We start from the raw sequence: 20,945 nt of genomic DNA, 5'->3' as shown, positions 1-20,945 counted from the left end.
AGTGGGTCGCGTTTCCGATCCGGTCGTAGATTCTGCGAAGCACAGCTCTTGCTAGGGTTCGTGTTAGCAACGTCGTTAGGTTTGAGTCCCGTGAGCTCACCTACTAGTTAAGGTTCCGCTGAAATAGCCTCTCAAAGCTATCAGCTTAGGTTTAAAAAAAAAAAAGTGCCAGATAACGGAAATAAATGTAAGATTTTTATTATACACATTTAATAGACATCCATAACCCTGGAAAATACATTTTATATTTATCATACAAATATCTTCCCTTGGCGGGATTCGAACCCGCAACCCCCTTGTGTTGTGACCATGTCAATTACCACTACACCAGACGGCCAAATATATACAAAAGACTTTTGTTCGTATTGCGACATTCGTCCCCATCCCTAGTACTGAATAACTAGAAACCCTTTTGAAATAACAAAGTAAACTCCTTTTGCGCTTCGATACTTATTATCGAATCAATATTCATTGGTGATTATAGACTGTTTGGCCAACTAGCTGGCCAAACTTTAATACGCCAATCGGTTAAAGCCACACTTTTTTTTATTTCTTTGGCAGTAACTCAATTTTATAGTCTATCTAAATATGAAGACTATTTAACAGAAAGTGCAATTAAAAGTCCACCACTAAAAACCCAGCGGTGCACTTTTTTATTGCTTAGTTGGGTGGCCATGCTCACGGTCCACCTGGGGTTAAGTGGTTACCGGAGCCCATAGACATCTACAACGTAAATGCGCCACCCACCTTGAGATATAAGTCCTAAGGTCTCAAGTATAGTTACAAAGGCTGCCCCACCATTCAAATCGAAACGCATTACTGCTTCACGGCAGAAATAGGCGGGGTGGTGGTACCTACCCCGCGCTCACAAGAGGTCCTACCACCAGTAATTGCGCAAATTATAATTTTGCGGGTTTGATTTGGTGTGTCCAAATGACCGTGTCAAATGCTTTACAGAAGTCTATAAAGCAGATGTATAGGGTGGAATCAAACTCTCTGGCCTTCTCAATAATTTGGCGCAATATAAGGATTTGTTCGCGAGTTCCTCTTTCCTTCACGAATCCAGCTTGCTCAGGCGCGATTTCCCTTGAGAGATAGGCCGACAGTCTTGTGTTGATTATGTGATTTTTATTACACGATGTTATTTACTGTGGAAGTCAATCGTGAACATTTGATAAGTACGTATTTCATTAGAAGAATTGGTACCCGCCTGCGGGATTCGAACACCGGTGCATCGCTAGATACGAATGCACCGGACGTCTTATCCTTTAGGCCACGACGACTTCAGAACATGTGATTTACGTATTTTTTAAAACAGAAACAGTGTATCTACTTACAATATGCTTTCAGACATACATACAATCTTTTATTGCCCGTGTAGGTAGACGAGCATACGGCCCACCTGACGGTGAGTGGTTACCGTCGCCCATGGACGTCAGCAATGCGGGGCAGAGCCAAGCCAGTTGCCTATTTAAGCAATAAATCCTTATTATCTAGTTAATTGATTTCCTAAAACATTAGCCAATTTGGGCCATTGCTTGGAGCCAACATGATCCAATACGGCGAGGGTTGCGGCTCGGTAATTATCGGGTTTAGCCTTCGTGAGCGTCCGGAACCACTAATTTGTGAGTCGACGCTCAATTTTAACGCATTCACGCATTATTTGTTTGTTTTAAAATACATAGAGCTACAAAATTATAGACATTCAATAAAAAATTATAATACCCTATATCAGGGGTGACCAACTTGTTTAGAACCAAGATCTACTGACGAAACATTGCGATCTACCGATGACCTTTCTTAAAATTTAATGAAACAATGTAGTTCAGTATACAAATAAGTAGCATCTTTTTACTGGTGGTAGGACATCCCGTCGCTTGCGACGAAGGGCTCGACGAGTAAATTAACCAGCCCACTGAGTTTCTCGCCGGATCTTCTCAGTGTCTCTCAGTTCTCTTGCTAGGGTTCGTGTTAGCAACGTCGTCAGGTTTGAACCCCGTGAGCTCACCTACTAGTTAAGGTTACGCTGAAATAGCCTCTCAAGGCTCTCAGCTAGGTATGAAAGAAAAAAGGTGATTACGTTGCGCAGTCTGTTTTATATATTTATATTTTTTTGCCTTGCCACGATCGACGGAACTAATAGCCACGATCGACCAGTCGATGATCGCGATCTACCGGTCAGCCACCCCTGGTCTATATCGAGGGTTGAAAGGTTACTTGGCTTAAGCGACATCTCGATTAACACGCGACATTTATCTTTGTAATTAAAGGTCCGCTTTATTCGGTGTTATCACTGACAATTTGAAGTTTTTCCTACCACAGGTCTACAATGTATATTGCCACTTAGATATCAGTAAGACTGTAAAATCATCCGCCTGACCTCAAACTGAGCCTTTGACCGCCTATTTGTTTTCTATCTAATCGTTAGTAGCCTAATGAGCTATTCTAACTTCATGCGGATGGGTAGGTGAGCTCAAGAGCTCAACTTGAGAGAATGGGTAACACTGGCCCAAGCAATTTTTTTTCTACCTATACTGATAGCTTTGAGATGCTATTTCAGCTTCTCCCTAACGTGTAGGTGAGCTCACGGGGCTCAAACCGGAGTGTTCCTAACACCGGCCCTAGCAAGAGGCGTGTTTCGCGGAATCTACCATCGGATCGGAATCGCGACCCACTGAGAAAATCCGGCGAGAAACTCAGTGGGCTGTGTCTGAGGGCTCATTTACTCGTCGAGCCCTTCGTCGCAAGCGATGGCTTCGACGAGAACGGTGACCGGTGCTTGAGGTACCTAAAAGCACCGTTAGTGGATCGGGAGGATCCGAAATGACGTGTTTGGGACGACGTCGACTGCTTTCCATTCTTTCCGCAGGATCGGGAATGTACCGGCGGCCACGATGAGAGGCCACGCAGTGGATGACCCCATATTTACGGGCCGGCTCTATGAATAACATAACCAATTGTCAACATTGCTCACGTAATTATTTAATCAATGGTTCGAAATCATTGATTAACGGTTCGCGTTTCCCTGCATTGTTTTGAAATTGAACTACCTACCCTCGTTTTATGAAAGCCCCTAATTATTTTTCATTCCAATGACCACTGTCTATTGAGTATTATCTTTATATAAATAGACTAGCTTTTGCCAGCGACTTCGTCCGCGTGGGATAGTTCACAAATGATGCTTTATTTTAGAACAAATTTGATTAGCATAAAAAACGTTATAGTGAGCAAACCTTAACATATAGCCATATGCTGTCGCTGACTTTTTTTAGATCTTTTAAAGGGGAACAATCCTGTCATACATTATTTTAGCGAAACTTTAACCGTTTCTGCAGCGCACGCAGCGGAAGATCTCAAAAGGGAAAAAAAAAACATTTTGAAACATTCTTTATTGGTGTTCCGCTTGCATTGGTCTTAGCGTGATGTTATATAGCCTATAGCCTTCCTCAATAAATGGGCCATCTAACACTGAAATAATTTTTCAAATCGGACCAGTACTTCCTGAGATTAGCGCATTCAAACAAACAAACTCTTCAGCTTTATAATAATTAATATTATATAGTACTGATAAAATGACAAAACAGTAGGTAGAATTTTAAACACGCTTTAGTTAGCTGGGTATATATCCTTGTTTGTATGTAATGGGATCTTTTAATCGAGCGTTTTCAAGGACTTCGATACGTCTGATTAACTTTATTTTTCTCCTATCTATTCGCCATAACTTAAGGGGGCGTTTTTGAGAATTTTTTGACCCCCTCTCCTCCCTTGGTGAGATATTGTAAGATTTTTTTTAATGGACGCCCCCTAAAAATCTATACAAGCTACGCGTGGACGGGTAGGTGAGCTCAGAGGCTTAAAATAAGAGAATTTGCTAATACTAGCAAGAGCAGTGCTTCGCAGAATCTACCACCGGATCGGAATCGCGACTTACTGAGGAGATCCGCCGAGAAACTCAATGGGCAGTCGATTAACTTGAAAAACACGCATCGCGGAACGATGACAATAGTATTATAACTTCGCTCTAACATCCTGAGCGGTCTTAACCCACAGACACAGCCCACTGTTTCTCGCCGGATCTTCTCAGTGGGTCGCGTTTCCGATCCGGTTGTAGATTCTGCGAAGCACTGCTCTTGCTAAGGCCAGTGTTAGCAACACTCCGGTTTGAGCCCCGTGAGCTCACCTACACGTTAGGGCGAAGCTGAAATAGCCTCTCAAGGCTATCAGCATAGGTAGGAAAAAAAACTGAGTGGGGTCAATCTATTTAGATAAAAATGAATTGCTGTTCGTTAGTCTCGCTAAAACTCGAGAACGGCTGGACCGATTTGGCTAATTTTGGTCTTGAATTATTTGTGGAAGTTCAGAGACGGTTTAAAAGGTAGATAAATATGAAAGTGCTTGGAATTAAATAGAAATAACAATTTTTTTTCCCTTTGATGTGTCCTTTTGTTTGTTTTAAGTTTATTTTATACCAAAGTTTAGGTCTTTTATTTAGCGATTGAGGCACTACGAAGTCTTCCGGGTCAACTAGTAGGATATAAAAATTGATGACATTAATTGTTAGTTCTGATTCCTATTTAAGTAAGTAAGTAAGAGTTGGATTTTCTATAAAAGCGCATTTTGTTAGTTTTTTTAAACTATTATTTATTCTATTTATTTATTTAGTCATCACTGCCTGATCTCATGTCCGTTACTAGCAGTAAGCAACCCGCCCCCTCACCTCACCCCTCGTCACCCTAAGGCGTGGCCAACTAGTTCCGCACGCACTCTAACCTATAATTACGAATAAGATGTTGCATGTTACAAAAAAAAAACATATATCCAAAAATACTTTTGACATGTTTAATGACAAGCCGACATTGTCATCGCTTCTAATTAGGGCTAACAACAAACAAGGTTTATTTTTAAACGCGAACGTCCAATTTGCTTTCAAACGCTGGCAGTACCACGCTCGGTTGACTGTGTTTTATTGGTCTTGCAACATTTTAGCGTCCCTTTGAAAATCGAATCGAGAATCGCGCTTTGAAAACGCAACGAACCGGCGAATGGCGGTTTTCGCGCCTTTACCGTTTAAAATGGCCGCGGTTACGGCTCCGAACGTTTTAATGGCATGTAAACATTTGTATCTCCGAAATGGCTTTTGTATTTTCAGGCGGACAGAGTTCTCAGATCCCAATTCTAACCATCCGTGTCTATAACTGAAATATTAAATAATAAATACAACGGCGGGACTGGAATCGTGTTGTTACTATATATTATGACGTCAAAATTGCTGACGTCATTATCTTCGTTATTATTATAGTCTTCTAAAGTGGCAGTATTTTTTTTTTCTTATATAGGTGGACGAGCTCCCAGCCCACCTGGTGTTAAGTGGTTACCGGAGCCCATAGAAATCTACAGCGTAAATGCGCCACCCACCTTGAGATACAAGTTCTAAAGTCTCAGTATAGTTACAACGGCTGCCCCGCCCTTCAAACCGAAACGCATTACTGCTTCACGGCAGAAATAGGCGGGGTGGTGGTACCTACCCGTGCGGACTCACAAGAGGTACCACCAGTAAAGTAATTAAAACATTTCAATAAACGCTCGCAAAGACATAGCCCCCTGAGTTTCTCGCCGGATCTTCTCATCTGATTCCGATTCGGTGGTAGATTTTGCGATGTACCTGCTGTTGTTAGTGTTAGCAAATTCTCTCAGGCTGACCCGTCTGCGCGTACTTCGGATAGCCCTTATGCTACCAGCAAATAGGAAAGCAATTAAGAAATGTCATGGGTAATGGTATGGGTGGTGGTAACAGTATGAATTCTTCGCGGGTGAAACTGCTAATCCATCCGTGCTGGGCTTACCTTGTACCGGATAATCTATATATTAATACGTGAAGCAAAAACTTTGTATCCCTTTTTACGAAAATTGCGCGGACGGAGGAGTATGAAATTTTCCACGCTTATAGAGAATATAGTGAAGTGCACAATGCTAATATTTTTTTTAAATAATGCATACATTAAATCAATAAAGAAAACATTACACACACTACATACCATGTATTTGACGCACACACGCATGCATACTATTTATTGTCAAACTTTTGTTCTTGACATCTGTGGTCAAATTGAGAATAGATTAAATATATATTGTTTGTCTTTATTAATATATTTTTAGTGTAGCCTTGGCGAAATTTGTGATTATAGAAGTAGAAAATACAATTATAATAGTGTGCAAACTTACAATTCCAATTAATTATAGTCGAATTTCGACTACTGCGGGACCACTAGTTGCCTTAATTCAGCGGAGTCCTGTCGTATTGGTTCAAAGTCTTTGAACTCGTGAACAGTGACGTAGTTATCCCATGGGATTGTGGGTCGGTGAACAACAAAGAACCGGCACTAAGATTAGTAGTGCGTAGTATGTGACGCTGGACTCATTACAGCACATGTAAATCGGCCGGTATTTCGATCTTAGCCGATGCGTAAGTTGTTGAACACTCTGCGTTTTATACGACCAATTGACGTGTATTATCACTGATTTGAAATGAGAGAGACTGGAAGAGAAAGAAAGAGGGAGATATTTGTTTTTTATACTATATAGTATAAGCTTTACCCGTCCGCTTCACTGGGCATTTAAAATTAACATTATTATTTCTCACCCCGAAAAAGATTCTCATCATTAACGCATCCGCAACTGGTGTAGAGAGTCCAACACTCATATAAATATTAGCCTATCCATTAAGTACATATATTATCTACATGGATACCAAGTTTCAAGTCAATCGGATACATGGTTCAGTAGTTATAACGGAACATCCGTAAAAACCACAGTAGATTTATATATTAATATAGATATATCTCTCGAGGGGTTATCTTAGCTTCACCGAATGTGTAGGCGATCTCACGGTGCTCAGCCTGAGGAGCTTTCTGAGCATTTGTCCCAACAAGAGCAGTGCTTCGCTGAATTTACCACCAGAACGGAATCGCCATCCACTGAGAAACGGTAGGCAGCGGCCTGGCTCTGCTACTGGCATTGCCGAGGTCCATGGGCGACGGCAACCACTCACCATCAGCTGGACCGCAAGCTCGTCTGACTACTAGGGCCACAAAAAAATAGATAGACCGTAGTTTCGAAAAACGAAAATCTTCTCTTTGATTAACACAACATTGTCATCTCGATATAAAATTACTATACGCAGCTAGAGCAAACACAAACACACACACACACACACATCAACGAAACCATAAAATAACAAAACTAAATTAAATCAAAGACGGCGTAGAGTAACGCTTCAATGCCTTCCCGCGCAAAACGAATGTCAAAACGGGCGGCCATTACTATCTGTCAACTTGACAGCTCGATGTCGGCGAACTACTTGTGTATCACATTATCCGCTATTCGGTTGGGGAGTAGTTTTTAGTTAATCGAAAGAAAATTACGTAGTTAATGAATTATTACGACAGATTTTGTAGAGCTTGTCGTCAATGTTGGTGATAGGGTAGGGTTGTGAGTCTGCAGGAGTAGGTACCAGCTGCCCGCCTATTTCTGCCGCGAAGAAGTAATGCGTTTCAGTTTAAAAGATAGGCCAGTTGTTGTGCTAGGAAGCTGAGGATTAGAACTCATGACTGAAGGTGTATAGCGACATTTACGTAGTTAATGTTTATCCGGTGACCACTTAACACCAGGCGAGCCGTAAGCTTGTCTACTACATGTATGGTCCGATTTGAACGGTATACTAGCCGATATTCCGATTGTATTGAAGTTTTCGAACCTCATGTCAATAGCGGCGTTTACAATATGATCCCGCGTTACATCGGTAATCTTCAAACATTAGATGGGCCGCCAACAACTCACACACGCTCATCCGGGCCCAAATTAGAATTCCCTGCATTATGGGAACCAGAGGCACTAATATATACTTATATACGTTTAAACATGTACATATCGTCGGAGGACAACAGAATTGTCGTAACTTGAAAAACCCAACTTTATACCAGAGCTTTTATCTTTATATATATATTTCTTCTGTGCGTGTGTTTGTCACTGAACTCCTCTTAAATGGCTTGACCGATTTGTATGCGTTTGGGTGGCGCCCTGGATGGTTTAGATTCACAAATCAGCCCGGTAGATGACGCTGCATTCGGCATCTAGGCTATTTATCTATACTACAATTAAACGGCTGGTTCGACTTGAATGAATCTTTTCAAGACAACGTCTGTCGGGTCCGCTAATCTATACTAATATTATAAAGAGGAAAGATTTGTTTGTTTGTTTGTTTCGAATAGGCTCCGAAACTACTGGACCGATTTGAAAAATTCTTTTTCCATTAGAAGCCGACATTGTACCTGATGAACATAGGCTACTTTTTTAATTTTTTTTTTTTTTTGGTTTCATGTGTGTTTTAATGTTTCCGAAGCGAAGCGAGGGCGGGTCGCTAGTATAATATAATATCGTACAAAGCGATTTAGCCCAAAATGCAAGTTACGATATTTCCGCTTTCTCCCGTCTTTATATCGATATGTAGATAATAAACACCCAGACAAATAGCAAACGAATCTGTTCAGCATACGAATGTTTGGCCGATGTGTTGGAAATCGAACCCGCGAACTTCGACGCAAGAGTCAAAAGCTTTTACTACCGCGACACCAAGTCAATCGAACCCAAAATAAAACCAGTCCCTTCGATTCTTAGAGTCCATATCGACGTCGCCCAAAACACGTCATTACGGATCCTCCCGATCCACTAACGGTGCTTTTAGGTACCCCAAGCACCGGTCATCGTTCCCGTAGAACCCGGCGAGTAAATTAACCCACAGACACAGCCCACTGAGTTTTTTGCCGGATCTTCTCAGTGCGTCGCGTTTGCGATCCAGTGGTAGATTATGCGAAGCACGGCTCTTGCTAGGGTTCGTGTTAGCAACGTCATCAGATTTGAGCCCCGTGAGCTCACCTACTAGTTCGGTGAATCTAGAATAACCCCTGGAGGTTACTAGAATAGGTAGAGAAAAAAAAGGTGTCGTCACAAATTCCACCCACTCAAATGACAGATACTCAACAGAGCAACATTTGAAAAGTCGTCAAGCATTAACGACCGCGTTAATTATTATTTAGCACGAAATTAGATTTACAAACGTTAAACATTGACAAGTCGATCGATTGTCGTATTTAGTAGCTACGTGTTATTTTAATTTGAATTCTTAAGACGAACGAATCGGGATGTACGCTCGCTTGGATTTTAATTTTCTTATTTGGTTCGCTTGTATTCGAAATATTGAGGTATTTTTTTTTCTTTTGTTCAAGCAACAAACATTATCTTTATATTAATACGTGAAGCAAAAACTTTGTATCCCTTTTTACGAAAATTGCGCGGACGGAGGAGTATGAAATTTTCCACACTTAAAGAGAATATAGAGAAGAAGTGCACAATGCTAATTATTTTTTTTAAATAATGCATAAAGGATACATTAAATCAATAAAGAAAACATTACACACACTACATACCATGTATTTGACGCACACACGCATCCATACTATTTATTGTCAAACTTTTGTTCTTGGCGTCTGTTGTCAAATTGAGAATAGATTAAATATTGTTTGTCTTTGTTAATATTTTTATAGTGTAGTCTTGGTGAAATTTGTGATTATAGAAGTATAAAAGACAATCATAATAGTGTACAAACTTACTATTCCAATTAATTATAGTCGAATTGCGACTACTGCGGGACCTCTAGTTAAAATTAAATTAAATTTGGCTATACGCAAGCTCCGATCGTAGCTCGTTAGTCAACAAGACCGTCACCAGCCAATGACAAGTCAATACTCATCTATCTCATGATTAGGAAACCTTGGGTCTTGCACTAAGAACCGTAAATCTGTGGCGGTAGCCATCATACAACGCAAGATATTTGACAGATGCCTGAATCTCGCTTACGACATTTTCAAGATAAGCTTGCATATATACAAGTTCCGAACAACAACATTCGGACCGTCGGTCTACCGAGCAATATCACACGCTCGATGGAAGATCTTCCCTTTGTCGTTAAGATTCCCAAACGTTTGATAGGTAGGTTTAGTCCCTATTTATGTTTGCTTAAAGATCTTTTGCAGAAAGCGAATGCTAGATGGATTTTCAATTTATATATACGTATTTTTTTTAAATAATCTAAAATCTCTACTGATGGTAGGAGCTCTTGTGAGTGTTCTCTTGTTCTGCCGTGTAGCAGTAATGCGTTTCGGTTTGAAGGGTGGGGCAGTCGTTGTAAATATACTGAGACGTTAGAAGTTATATCTCAAGGTGGGTGGCGCATTTACGTTGTAGATGTCTATGGGTTCCAGTAACCACTTAAAACCAGGTGGGCTGTGAGCTCGTCCACCCATCTAAGCAATAAAAAAAAATAAAAAAAATGTTTATCATCACCATCGCTTAGTTTAATAATACAAGTCAAATTCTAGACGATCTATACTTCTATACTATATAATAATAATATAATATTATAAAAAGGAAAGATTTGTTTGTTTGTTTGTATTGAATAGGCTCCGAAACTACTGAACCGATTTGAAAAAATCTTTCACTGTTTGGAAGCTACACTATTCCCGAGTGACATAGGCCATAATCTTTTTTGAAAAAATTTAGGGATCCTAACCAAAACTCCATAATGTAACCCAAGGTGTAAAAACGTTACCTAAAATATTCTTTACATCGCGTGCCCTGCGAAAACTATTTATGATAGAATAAAATAATGTACCACGACTTTGTAGTACACATTATTATTTACAAAAAGTGTCGCGACAGCATATGTCTAACTATTATAATTATGCCACATTAAGTGTTTTTTTTTATTTAAAAAAATAAAACAACGTCAAATATGGTTGAAATTTTTGTTAAAGACCCGAGCGGAGCCGGAGCGGGCCGCTATTGAGAAATAAACGCGCGGAATCTCCATTGCATTTGTATAACTGCCTACCGTGTACAAATGTAATAATTTGATAATCCATTCGTAGTGCATTACCGCGCGAACTTAGCGCTGACGATTTGACAGCTCGCCAAAAGGGGACGATGACAATTGAGGCTGTCAAAATTGTAAGGGTTCCATTAGATGCAGTCTCCCACTGGGAGGGTAATACGATATTCGGATGGCTAATGTTTATGATACTGCACATTGGTTTTAGATTTGTGAGAGATACAGGGAAGATCTTCCACCGAGCGGGTGATATTGCTCGGTAGAAGGACGGTTCGAAGGTTGTTTGGAACTTGTATATATGCAAGCTTATGTTGAAAATGTCGTAAGCGAGATTCAGGCATCTGTCAAATATCTTGCGTTGTATGATGGCTATCCGCCACAGATTTAAAATTAGGTAATAGCTTCCTCTTTTTTGTCCCTACCTATCTGCTGGTAGCCTAAGAGGGTATTTCAGCTACGCCCGGATGAGTAAGTGAGCTCACGGGCTCAACCTGAGAGAATCAATACTAGCCCTAATAAGAGCAGTACTTTGCTGATTATACCACCAGATCGGAATTGCAACCCACTGAGAAGTTTCGGCGAGAAACTTAATGGACTAAATTCCTCTGTTTACCCCACGACGGAGATAGATTATCATCATATTATTATAGGAAGGACACGCGTCACTTGTAAAAAGTATTTGTCTCTGTATATAAGTTGAGAGAATTCAAAACTATCTCCTTCACTATTCGTCCTATCGTCTGAAAATTGTTTTTCAGCTGAGCTTTTTAATCACTGTTACGTCAGTTTTCATTAAAATAGAAAAGTGCTTAGTACCTACCTAATAAAAAAATATAGTAATTGTAACGGACGTGACGTCATGCTGTCATGCCCTGCCGCCAGCCAAGCCGCCAAGCCATGTTAACACGCCCCCTTCCGCCACTGCCACCGTCGCCGCTAGCCAAAGCCAATGAAGGGGGGATAGTGTTAATAAAACAAGCCGTGCCAGCCATTTGTACCCACTTTTTTCTGACAAATAAAATAACTTGTCCACACGCTGCTGGTTTTCGTCTCTTTATTTCTAACAGTCAGAAGTGGCATAACGAAATGAAACGACGTAATATACACGCTCAGATCTCTCGGTCCTCCGACGAGTCTGAAAAAGAAGATAATGAAGCCCATATTCCACCGGCGAGGAAGGTGTTGAAAAAATTGCTTCAGAAGGAGGTCCACAAAGCGATACGTGAGCTACAGGAAGAAGAACCTGGAACAATCACAGCAAAGGGACATCGTGCTGCTTCTTTGATCCCAGAATTTGACCCCGACAGTGAAGAGTGTACAGTGCAAGCATGGATTAGAAAAATAGATCAGATTGGCGAAATTCACGGATGGGACGACGCAACGAAATCATTTCACTTGCAGGATAAATTAAGAGGTCAGGCGAAAAAATGGTATAATCGGCTAGAAAATTACGAGTATTCCTGGAACGAATGGAAAGAGATGTTGTTGCGCGCTTTTCCTAAGCATCGTGATTATGGAAACATGCTTGAAGAGCTATTACAAAGAAAAAAACTTCCGAACGAGACGATGACGAAATACTACCAAGATAAAGTCGCCATGTGCTTCCGCTGCAAGTTATCTGATAACGCTAGCGTCTCCTGCATTATTCGAGGATTACCGACATATCTGCAGCCAAATGCACGCGCATTTCAATGCCAATCACCAGGCGATCTCTACGAAGGTTTTTTTGTGCGCGCTTGACGATTATCGGGCTTTACCACAAGAGCCCCGCTCGCATAAACCGACGTTCCAGCGACCATTTGAAAAAAAGTTGACAATTCTTAATCCCGAAACGGATCCGTGTCCTCGATGCAAAAAAACAGGACACTTACTACGTGACTGCGCCCAGCCGGACACGCGTACATGCTACAAATGTGGAGTTCAAGGACACATTGCTCTACGTTGTTCAATGAGTTCCACAACAAGCAAAGAATCTTCATCTGGCAGTAGCATTAAAGAGATAAACATGCTGGAACCTTACAATGAAATCTACAAAAAAGTGGTAAAAATTAACGGTGTTCATGTAAAAGCTTACATCGACACCGGAAGTCAAGTAAATGTCCTTAATGATAAAGTATTCAATGCTCTATCGCTGCAAGCTGAGCCGACAAGCGTGGCCTTAAAAGGATTTGCTGGAGGAATTACTATGAGCCAAGGAGAAGTACAATTCCAATTAGAAATCGACGGCATTACGCTACAATGTCAAGCACACCTCTCCAATATGAAAATGAAGGAAGTTAATCTGTTGATAGGTCAACCAGTTATCAACAGTGAGGGTATGATCTTAACTATCAGAGAGGGTCATTCTAAGTTTCAATTAGTTTCAGACCACATTACTACGATTGAGGCCATCGAAGAAAACGATCGATTCGAGGTCACCACTGCAAACGAAGAGCGCCTGCCGCCCGGTCCTTCCCTCATTCAAGTTCACGTGCAGGGGAACAAGAAAGGCAGCAACGTAGTTACTCCACCGCGGCACTACGAGCTTCACGGCGTGTCCTTTTCCCTGCCTGCGACGCTGCTGCGCGGCGAAGACGGCTACATCAAAGTCATCAACATGGGCTCTGAGACCATCGTGTGGCCGCCGGGCGAGGTCCTCACGAGGGCCGACAGCTGCGAGGAGCCACAGCCAAACAGCCAGGTGTGTTGCATTTCGACTTGTCCTAATTTGTTGCGTGTTATTAGTAATCCTAACCATACCATTACAAATATTTCTGAGATAGGAGGGGTAGACATAAAAAAAATAAAAAAGGGGCCATTAAATAATAAGGATCATTCAGATTTAATAAATTTATTAATACAGTATAAACATTGCTTTGCTACGAATACACATGATTTAGGTTGTTCCAATTTAGTCCAAATGCAAATTAAGCTTACTAGTGACCAGCCCGTGCATCGCCAGCCTTACAGACTTTCTCATAGTGAACAAACGATAGTTCAAACTAAAGTTAATCAACTTTTAGATGCCGGCATTATAAAAGAATCGGAATCAAGTTATGCTTCACCAGTGATACTTGTTAAGAAAAAGAACGGCGACAGTAGGCTATGCGTTGATTATCGTGCGTTAAACGCTATCACGATAAAAGATAGGTATCCACTACCAAACATAGATGACCAGGTTTCCAAATTATCAGGCAAACAATACTTCACGAGTTTAGATTTAGCCCAGGGGTACCATCAATTAAGAATTGCGCCAGAGGATACACACAAAACCGCTTTCATTACGCCGCAAGGTCATTACGAGTACACTAGAATTCCTTTTGGTTTAGCGAATGCGCCATCCGTTTTCATGCGTTTGATAAATAAAATAATTGAGTCTGTGGGTAGAAACGAAATGGGTAAAAATAATGAAAGTAATGTAGGGCAGACAGAGATACTAGCATTCTTAGACGATTTACTTCTACCCTCAGTTGATATAAAATCAGGTTTAAAAATTCTAGAAAACGTACTCTGGAAACTCGACAGTGAAAACTTAAAATTAAATATGAGTAAATGCTCATTCTTGCAGAAACAAGTCACTTATTTAGGTCATGAAATATCTTCAGACGGTATACAGCCAGGTGCGACAAAATTGACTGCCGTTTCGCAGTTTCCTGTGCCAAATAATGTTCATAGTGTGCGACAGTTTATCGGTTTATGTAGTTACTTTAGAAAATTTATTCCCAATTTTGCCGTGATTGCGCGTCCATTAACGGAATTAACAAAGAAAGATAAATCATGGATGTGGAGTCGTGAACAAAACGCGAGTTTCGAACAACTGAAAAACAGCTTATGTTCTAAACCTGTGCTAGCTTTGTATGATCCTATGCTACCTACAGAAATACACACCGATGCGTGTAAGTTAGGAATTGCTGGTATACTATTACAAAAACAAACTGACAACTCACTGCGGCCTGTTATGTATTTTAGCCGGGTTACTAGTAAGGAAGAGAGTGTATATCATAGTTATGAGCTCGAAACTCTAGCAGTCGTAGAGTCGCTTCGTAGATTCCGTGTTTATGTAGTAGGTAGACATGTTAAGGTAGTAACTGATTGTACTGCAGTTCGTGCTACGCTCACCAAACGCGACATTATACCACGCATAGCGCGATGGTGGCTTTTAATACAAGATTATGACATTAGTGTTGAGTATAGACCTGGTGAACGTATGAAGCATGTAGACGCGCTCAGTAGGCATCCTGTTGACACGATGAACGTAAACCGTCTTGAAGTTACTGATTGGTTCTATACTGTGCAGTGTCAGGACGAAAAGCTTAGTTCGATTATAAATCAATTAAAAAATAAAACTGCTGATTCCGATATTAAAAATAATTATGAACTAGTAGAAAACAGACTTTATCGAAAAAGTCTTAACGGAAACCGACTCGCGGTACCGAAGTCGGCTCGATGGAAAATTGTGCAAATGCACCATGATGACATTGGCCACGTGGGTCTGAATCGTTGTTCAGAATTGATTAAAAGCCAATACTGGTTTCCTAAAATGACACGTTTTATTAGGAAATACGTAACTGCGTGTCTTCATTGTGCATATGGCAAGGGTAACTATGGTAAAAAAGAAGGCATGCTGCATCCAATCCCTAAACCATCTGATCCGATGCGCATGGTACATATAGATCACGTGGGGCCCTTCTGTAGAACAAGTAAAGGATACCAGTACATGCTCGTGTTGACAGACGCATTTTCTAAATTTGTGATAGTTGAACCAACGCGTACTGTAAATTCCGTCGAGACCATTCGTGCCTTAAAGAAGATATTCAGTTTGTTCGGATACCCGAATCACGTGGTGACAGACCATGGCAAAGCTTTTACGAGTAGGTACTTTAAAAAGTTTTCAGTAGATAAACAGTTTCGGCATACATTAAATGCTATTGCTTGCCCACGCGCTAATGGCCAGGTTGAACGAACTAATCGTACAATTTTAGATGCATTGCGGGCAACTGATCCTAGTGAAGCTTCAAGTAATTGGGTGCACTCCATACCTGACATCATTTGGGGCATAAACAATACAATTAACAGTAGCAGCGGTTATAAGCCGTATGATTTAGTGTTTGCGCGCTCTGGTAGGTCAATATGTGACGTTTCCGTTCCTGGTCGGGAACCAGAACCTGTCGATACACGGCGTGATACAGCTGCAGCCAGGATAGAACAAGCAAGTGTAAAAATGAAGCACAACTTTGATAAAAAACGAAAAAGTGCTCATGTTTATAAGAAAGGGGATTTTGTACTATGGAGACAGGCTCCAACTAGTAGCGGCGCTAAAATAAATACCAAATTAGACGATTTGTACTCCGGTCCGTATGTAGTAACTAAAGTAGTTGGTAACGATCGGTATCGAATTAGAAGTGTAAAGGGCTTACGAGGCTACAAAAGTTTCACTGGCCTAGTACCAGCAGATTCATTGAGGCCCTATAGAAGTATAGCCCCAATGTCCGATAGCGCTAGTAGTTCGGACGAGCAACTCGAAACTGAAGATCTTATCGATTTATTAGAGAGCTAAATGTTTATGTATGTTCCTCATTGCGGGAGCAATTGTTGCAGGATGGCCGAATGTAACGGACGTGACGTCATGCTGTCATGCCCTGCCGCCAGCCAAGCCGCCAAGCCATGTTAACACGCCCCCTTCCGCCACTGCCACCGTCGCCGCTAGCCAAAGCCAATGAAGGGGGGATAGTGTTAATAAAACAAGCCGTGCCAGCCATTTGTACCCACTTTTTTCTGACAAATAAAATAACTTGTCCACACGCTGCTGGTTTTCGTCTCTTTATTTCTAACATAATCAAAACATTTTTTGCACAATTACGGTCTCACGGGTTGCTAAATGGAATAAGTCTAAGCTAATGCATATTTCACCCTGATTAATAAAAGTTTTTAAGTACTAAGCCCACTTTCTCGCCGGATCTTCTCAGTGGGTCGCCATTCGCATCCGGTAGTAGATTCAGTGAAGCACTGCTCTTGCTAGGGCTAGTGTTGTCAAACTCTCAGGTTGAACCCGTAATTTCGCCTACATGTTAGCTGAAGAAGCATGTAAGTAAACACAAAAATATGTCTATAAAAAAAAATCAAGCACTGTTAGTGTAATTTGGCGCGCTGTCATTTTGACGTTGTACCGGAAGGGGCGTGTCGGCGCGTTCCGTTTCACTTGCGGCCCAAAACGAGACGACATCCATTACAGTACTTAACTCGAGTCTCCCCCGTCTGTGTTGTGCGGTCGGTTATTCATCGCGAATGATTTGTGGGTGTCGTTGTGTTAATGTAGTTAGTCCGAGTTTGCGCGGAGTGAGTCTTGAGAGTATTTTTTTGTTCGACAAAAATTGGGGGAACGCATTCCGAGATAACAATTAGAATACTCGGGACGAAGTTTTCGTTCATCCGGCTTATACATCTGACGCCGCGGATCCGTCGGTTTCGCTTCGGTGGGTGTAGTGAAGCCGTTTCTGATACGCTATTGAAATTACGACTTTATGTCAGTGACATATAGCGGGTTTTACGTTGACTTCAATAATCCAAGTTCGGAAATTGTTTTCATTCTCCCTTGAAATGACATGTCTAATAACGTACTGTCTTCGTAATAAAGAGACACTATATAAGTACAAAACCACATTTTTTTAATTGCTTATATGGGTGGATGAGCTCACAGCCCGCCTGGTGCTAAGCGGTTACTGGAGCCCATAGACATATACGACGTAAATGCGCTGCCCACCTTGAGATATAAGTTCTAAGGTCTCAATTATAGTTACAACGGCTACCCCATCCTTCAAACCGAAACGCATTACTGCTTCACGGCAGAAGTAGGCAGGGTGGTCGTACCTACCCGTGCAGACTCACAAGAGGTCCTACCATCAGTAATTACGCAAATTATAATTTTTCGGGTTTGACTTTTATTACACGATGTTATTCCTTCACCGTGGGAGTCAATCGTGAACATTTGTCGAGTACGTATTTCATTAGAATAATTGGTACCCGCCTGCGGGATTCGAACACTGGTGCATTGCTCAACACGAATGCACTAGCCGTCTTATCCTTTAGGTCACAACGAGTTCGACTCACAAGAGGCCCTACCACCAGTAATCGGCCGAATAAATTGGCCAATTAAATTTGTCTAAAATGACCTATGCGAGTGTGAGGTTCGCTCAAAAACAGATAGATAGTTCTCAAACATCTTAATGACGATCAAGATTTCCAGGTCATCCTGGTGAATATGAAGACAGCGTCGGAGTACTTCTTCATGACGTCAACGCGACACGATACCCTCTTACCTAACGTGATCATACGTTCCGCTTCGGGCGGTATTGTCCCGCTCTCAGGCTCTCCGTCCCGCTGTCCCCAACGAGAACAAAATTGTCCCGCTTTCGTTTATCTGTTGTGCACGTGCTTATTAGAAACTTACCGAATACATACTTCTGTATTCTTTATTGTACACACAGTTAATATAATACAGTAATTGCGATAAGATATAAAAAACGGCGAGCTTAACTCAACAATTGAGTTTTCTACCAGCTAGCCGTTCTTAACGAAGGAAAGCTTTGGATGAGTGGGTAGAAGAATACAATCTAATCAATTTACAATCTAAACAATAACAATAATAAAAATAAAAAACTTATCCCAAATCCTTATTGTATTACAAAATATATACTAAAGTAGGGGAGCGAGGGGCTTGTTGTAACAGGGGTAAGTAGTAACAGCCTCTTTTCACTAGGATCTTAAACAATATTAGCGTATTTCTTTGACTCGATTTGACCTACAAACCGCACCGCATCATTTTACCATAGCCAATGTCCAGTCGACCAGCGCAATGAGCGAAAATGTGCATGCGCCTCATTTTTGCAAGGTAATATAAAATTGTACTGTCGTAAAATTTTGGTTTACGTTATTATTATCGACCAATTTCAAATTTTCTATATCTTATTTACATTCAAATTTATTTATCTCTGATAATGTGTAACAGTTTTTAAGATCGCTAAATTGTTTAAATAGTTATCCTGATAAATTTTAAAAATCATACCGTGGGGTTAGTTGTAACAAAATACCGGGGCTTGTTGTAACATGTTAAAACAGTCTACAAAAACTTTTTCACTATCGAAGATTAGACCTCTACGAAAGGCGCCACCAAGAATTGACGTGAATTGACGACCAGTATTGACAGAAACTCCCAAAAAACAAGCCTTACAAAAGGAATATAAGGAAAAGATAGAGAAATAACAGAAAAAAGATGACAAAATTAAAGAAATAGGTAAAGGAAAAGGGAGGGGAAAGGCAAAGGTAAATCAACAAAAAATAAAACCGGAGTGGACAGAGTTAAAAAAAAGATTTAATGTTCAGATTCAGAATCTGAATCAGAAGAGTGGTCTGGTATGTGGTGAAGCTTACACAGATTCAAATAAAGAAGATTGTATCATTTGTAAGATGGGGGTACTTGTAGGATGTGTTACAGGAGACACTATCTATACTAATATTATAAAGAGGAAAGATTTGTTTGTTTGTTTGTTTCGAATAGGCTCCGAAACTATTGGACGGATTTGAAAAATTCTTTTTCCATTAGAAGCCGACATTGTCACTGATGAACATAGGCAACTTTTTTTTCATTTTTTTTTTTTTTTGGTTTCATGTGTGTTTTAATGTTTCCGAAGCGAAGCGAGGGCGGGTCGCTAGTATCTTCTATTTGTATTAATTGTAGCGCAGATGAAGACTGAATTCAATTATAATGAAACCCATCAAATGTTGATATAAGTGCAATACTTTGTTAGATAAATATTAAAAAGAGATAATTACGAAGCATAGCTTAGATATAAATAATTTAATTATATACTTACTGTGACTTAAAAGTACCATGATGATTATAAGTAGTGTTTAAGTGTAGTGTATTTAAGTTGATTTTTGATAACAATTACATAATACCTACTTTAGGAAGGTGTCAATTTTGTTAAAAATAAACAAAGAATTGTCGTTACTTCTTGCCCCGGTAGACGTTACAACTTGCCCCAAGCACGAGGTAAGTTGTAACACCGCACTTCTTCTAGAAAACAATTAATTGTAAAATAATGACCAATAGTTATGTTACTATTTTTACTCGATTTGGTAGAGGAAGAGTTACAGCATCCATCCGTCTTTATTTAGTAGCAATTTAATCAGTAAATCTCAAGATATATTAGTTTTCATGAAAACTGTTACAACAAGCCCCTCTCTCCCCTAACTCTTAATTTTGCTGTAGAAAAGTAGTTTTTTTTGCGAATTTATTTATCTATATATTTACGTGAAGCAAAAACTTTGTATCCCTTTTTACGAAAATTGGGCGGACGGAGGAGTATGAAATTTTCCACACTTATATAGAGTATAGAGAAGAAGTGCACAATGCTAATATTTTTTTAAAATAATGCATAAAATATACATTAAATCAATAAAAGAAACATTACACACACTACATACCATATTTTATTTGACGCACACACGCATGCATACTATTTATTGTCAAACTTTTGTTCTTGACGTCTGTTGTCAAATTGAGATTAAATATTTTTTATAGTGTAGTCTTGGCGAAATTATAGAAGTATAAAATACAATCATAATAGTGTACAAACTTACAATTCCAATTAGTTATAGTCGAATTTCGAGTACTGCGGGACCTCTAGTAAATATTATTTTAAGGGCAAGTTGGTGAGATACCATAATAAATTATTTCAAGTCATTTTTTAATCCATATTTTTTATTTTGGACTTAAATTACATCTTACCCCGACCTACCCTACATATATATTTATTTATATACGAAATTCCGTAGTCGTCCGCGTTGACACGAAAAAAAATATGATCACGCTACTCACACCGTAACCGTCGTTGACCAGACTCCTGACTAGACACGCCACGGGCAACTTCCGTTGATTCTCTAGACACGGAGTCTCGAGTCCTCCCGATCCACTGTCAATTCTGATAAAGGGCTAGTTAGGGCGTTAGCAGCTCTAATGCCACAG

The 20,945-nt window shown here is 40.3% G+C and overlaps 1 protein-coding gene across 1 annotated transcript; it reads left to right on the top strand.

Moving 5' to 3' along the window:
- The first annotated feature begins 13,196 nt into the window (after positions 1 to 13,196).
- LOC149503357 (uncharacterized) lies at positions 13,197 to 16,713 on the top strand. Its single transcript, XM_089733918.1, has 2 exons — positions 13,197 to 13,622; positions 16,520 to 16,713. Exons 1-2 carry the CDS (start codon positions 13,203 to 13,205, stop codon positions 16,532 to 16,534), a joined length of 435 nt encoding a protein of 144 aa, XP_089590044.1. The 5' UTR covers positions 13,197 to 13,202; the 3' UTR covers positions 16,535 to 16,713.
- The last annotated feature ends 4,232 nt before the right edge of the window (positions 16,714 to 20,945 follow it).

Source organism: Bombyx mandarina, chromosome 02 (genome assembly GCF_030267445.1).
Source record: "Bombyx mandarina strain Sakado chromosome 02, ASM3026744v2".
NCBI classification, from domain to species: Eukaryota; Metazoa; Arthropoda; class Insecta; order Lepidoptera; family Bombycidae; genus Bombyx; species Bombyx mandarina.
The sequence above is the reverse complement of the archived record's forward strand: the minus strand, read 5'-3'. Positions and strand labels throughout refer to the sequence as shown.

Excerpts from the sequence above, each read along its gene's own strand:
- LOC149503357 (XM_089733918.1), top strand. The coding sequence starts at position 13,203 with ATGAAAATGAAGGAAGTTAATCTGTTGATAGGTCAACCAGTTATCAAC.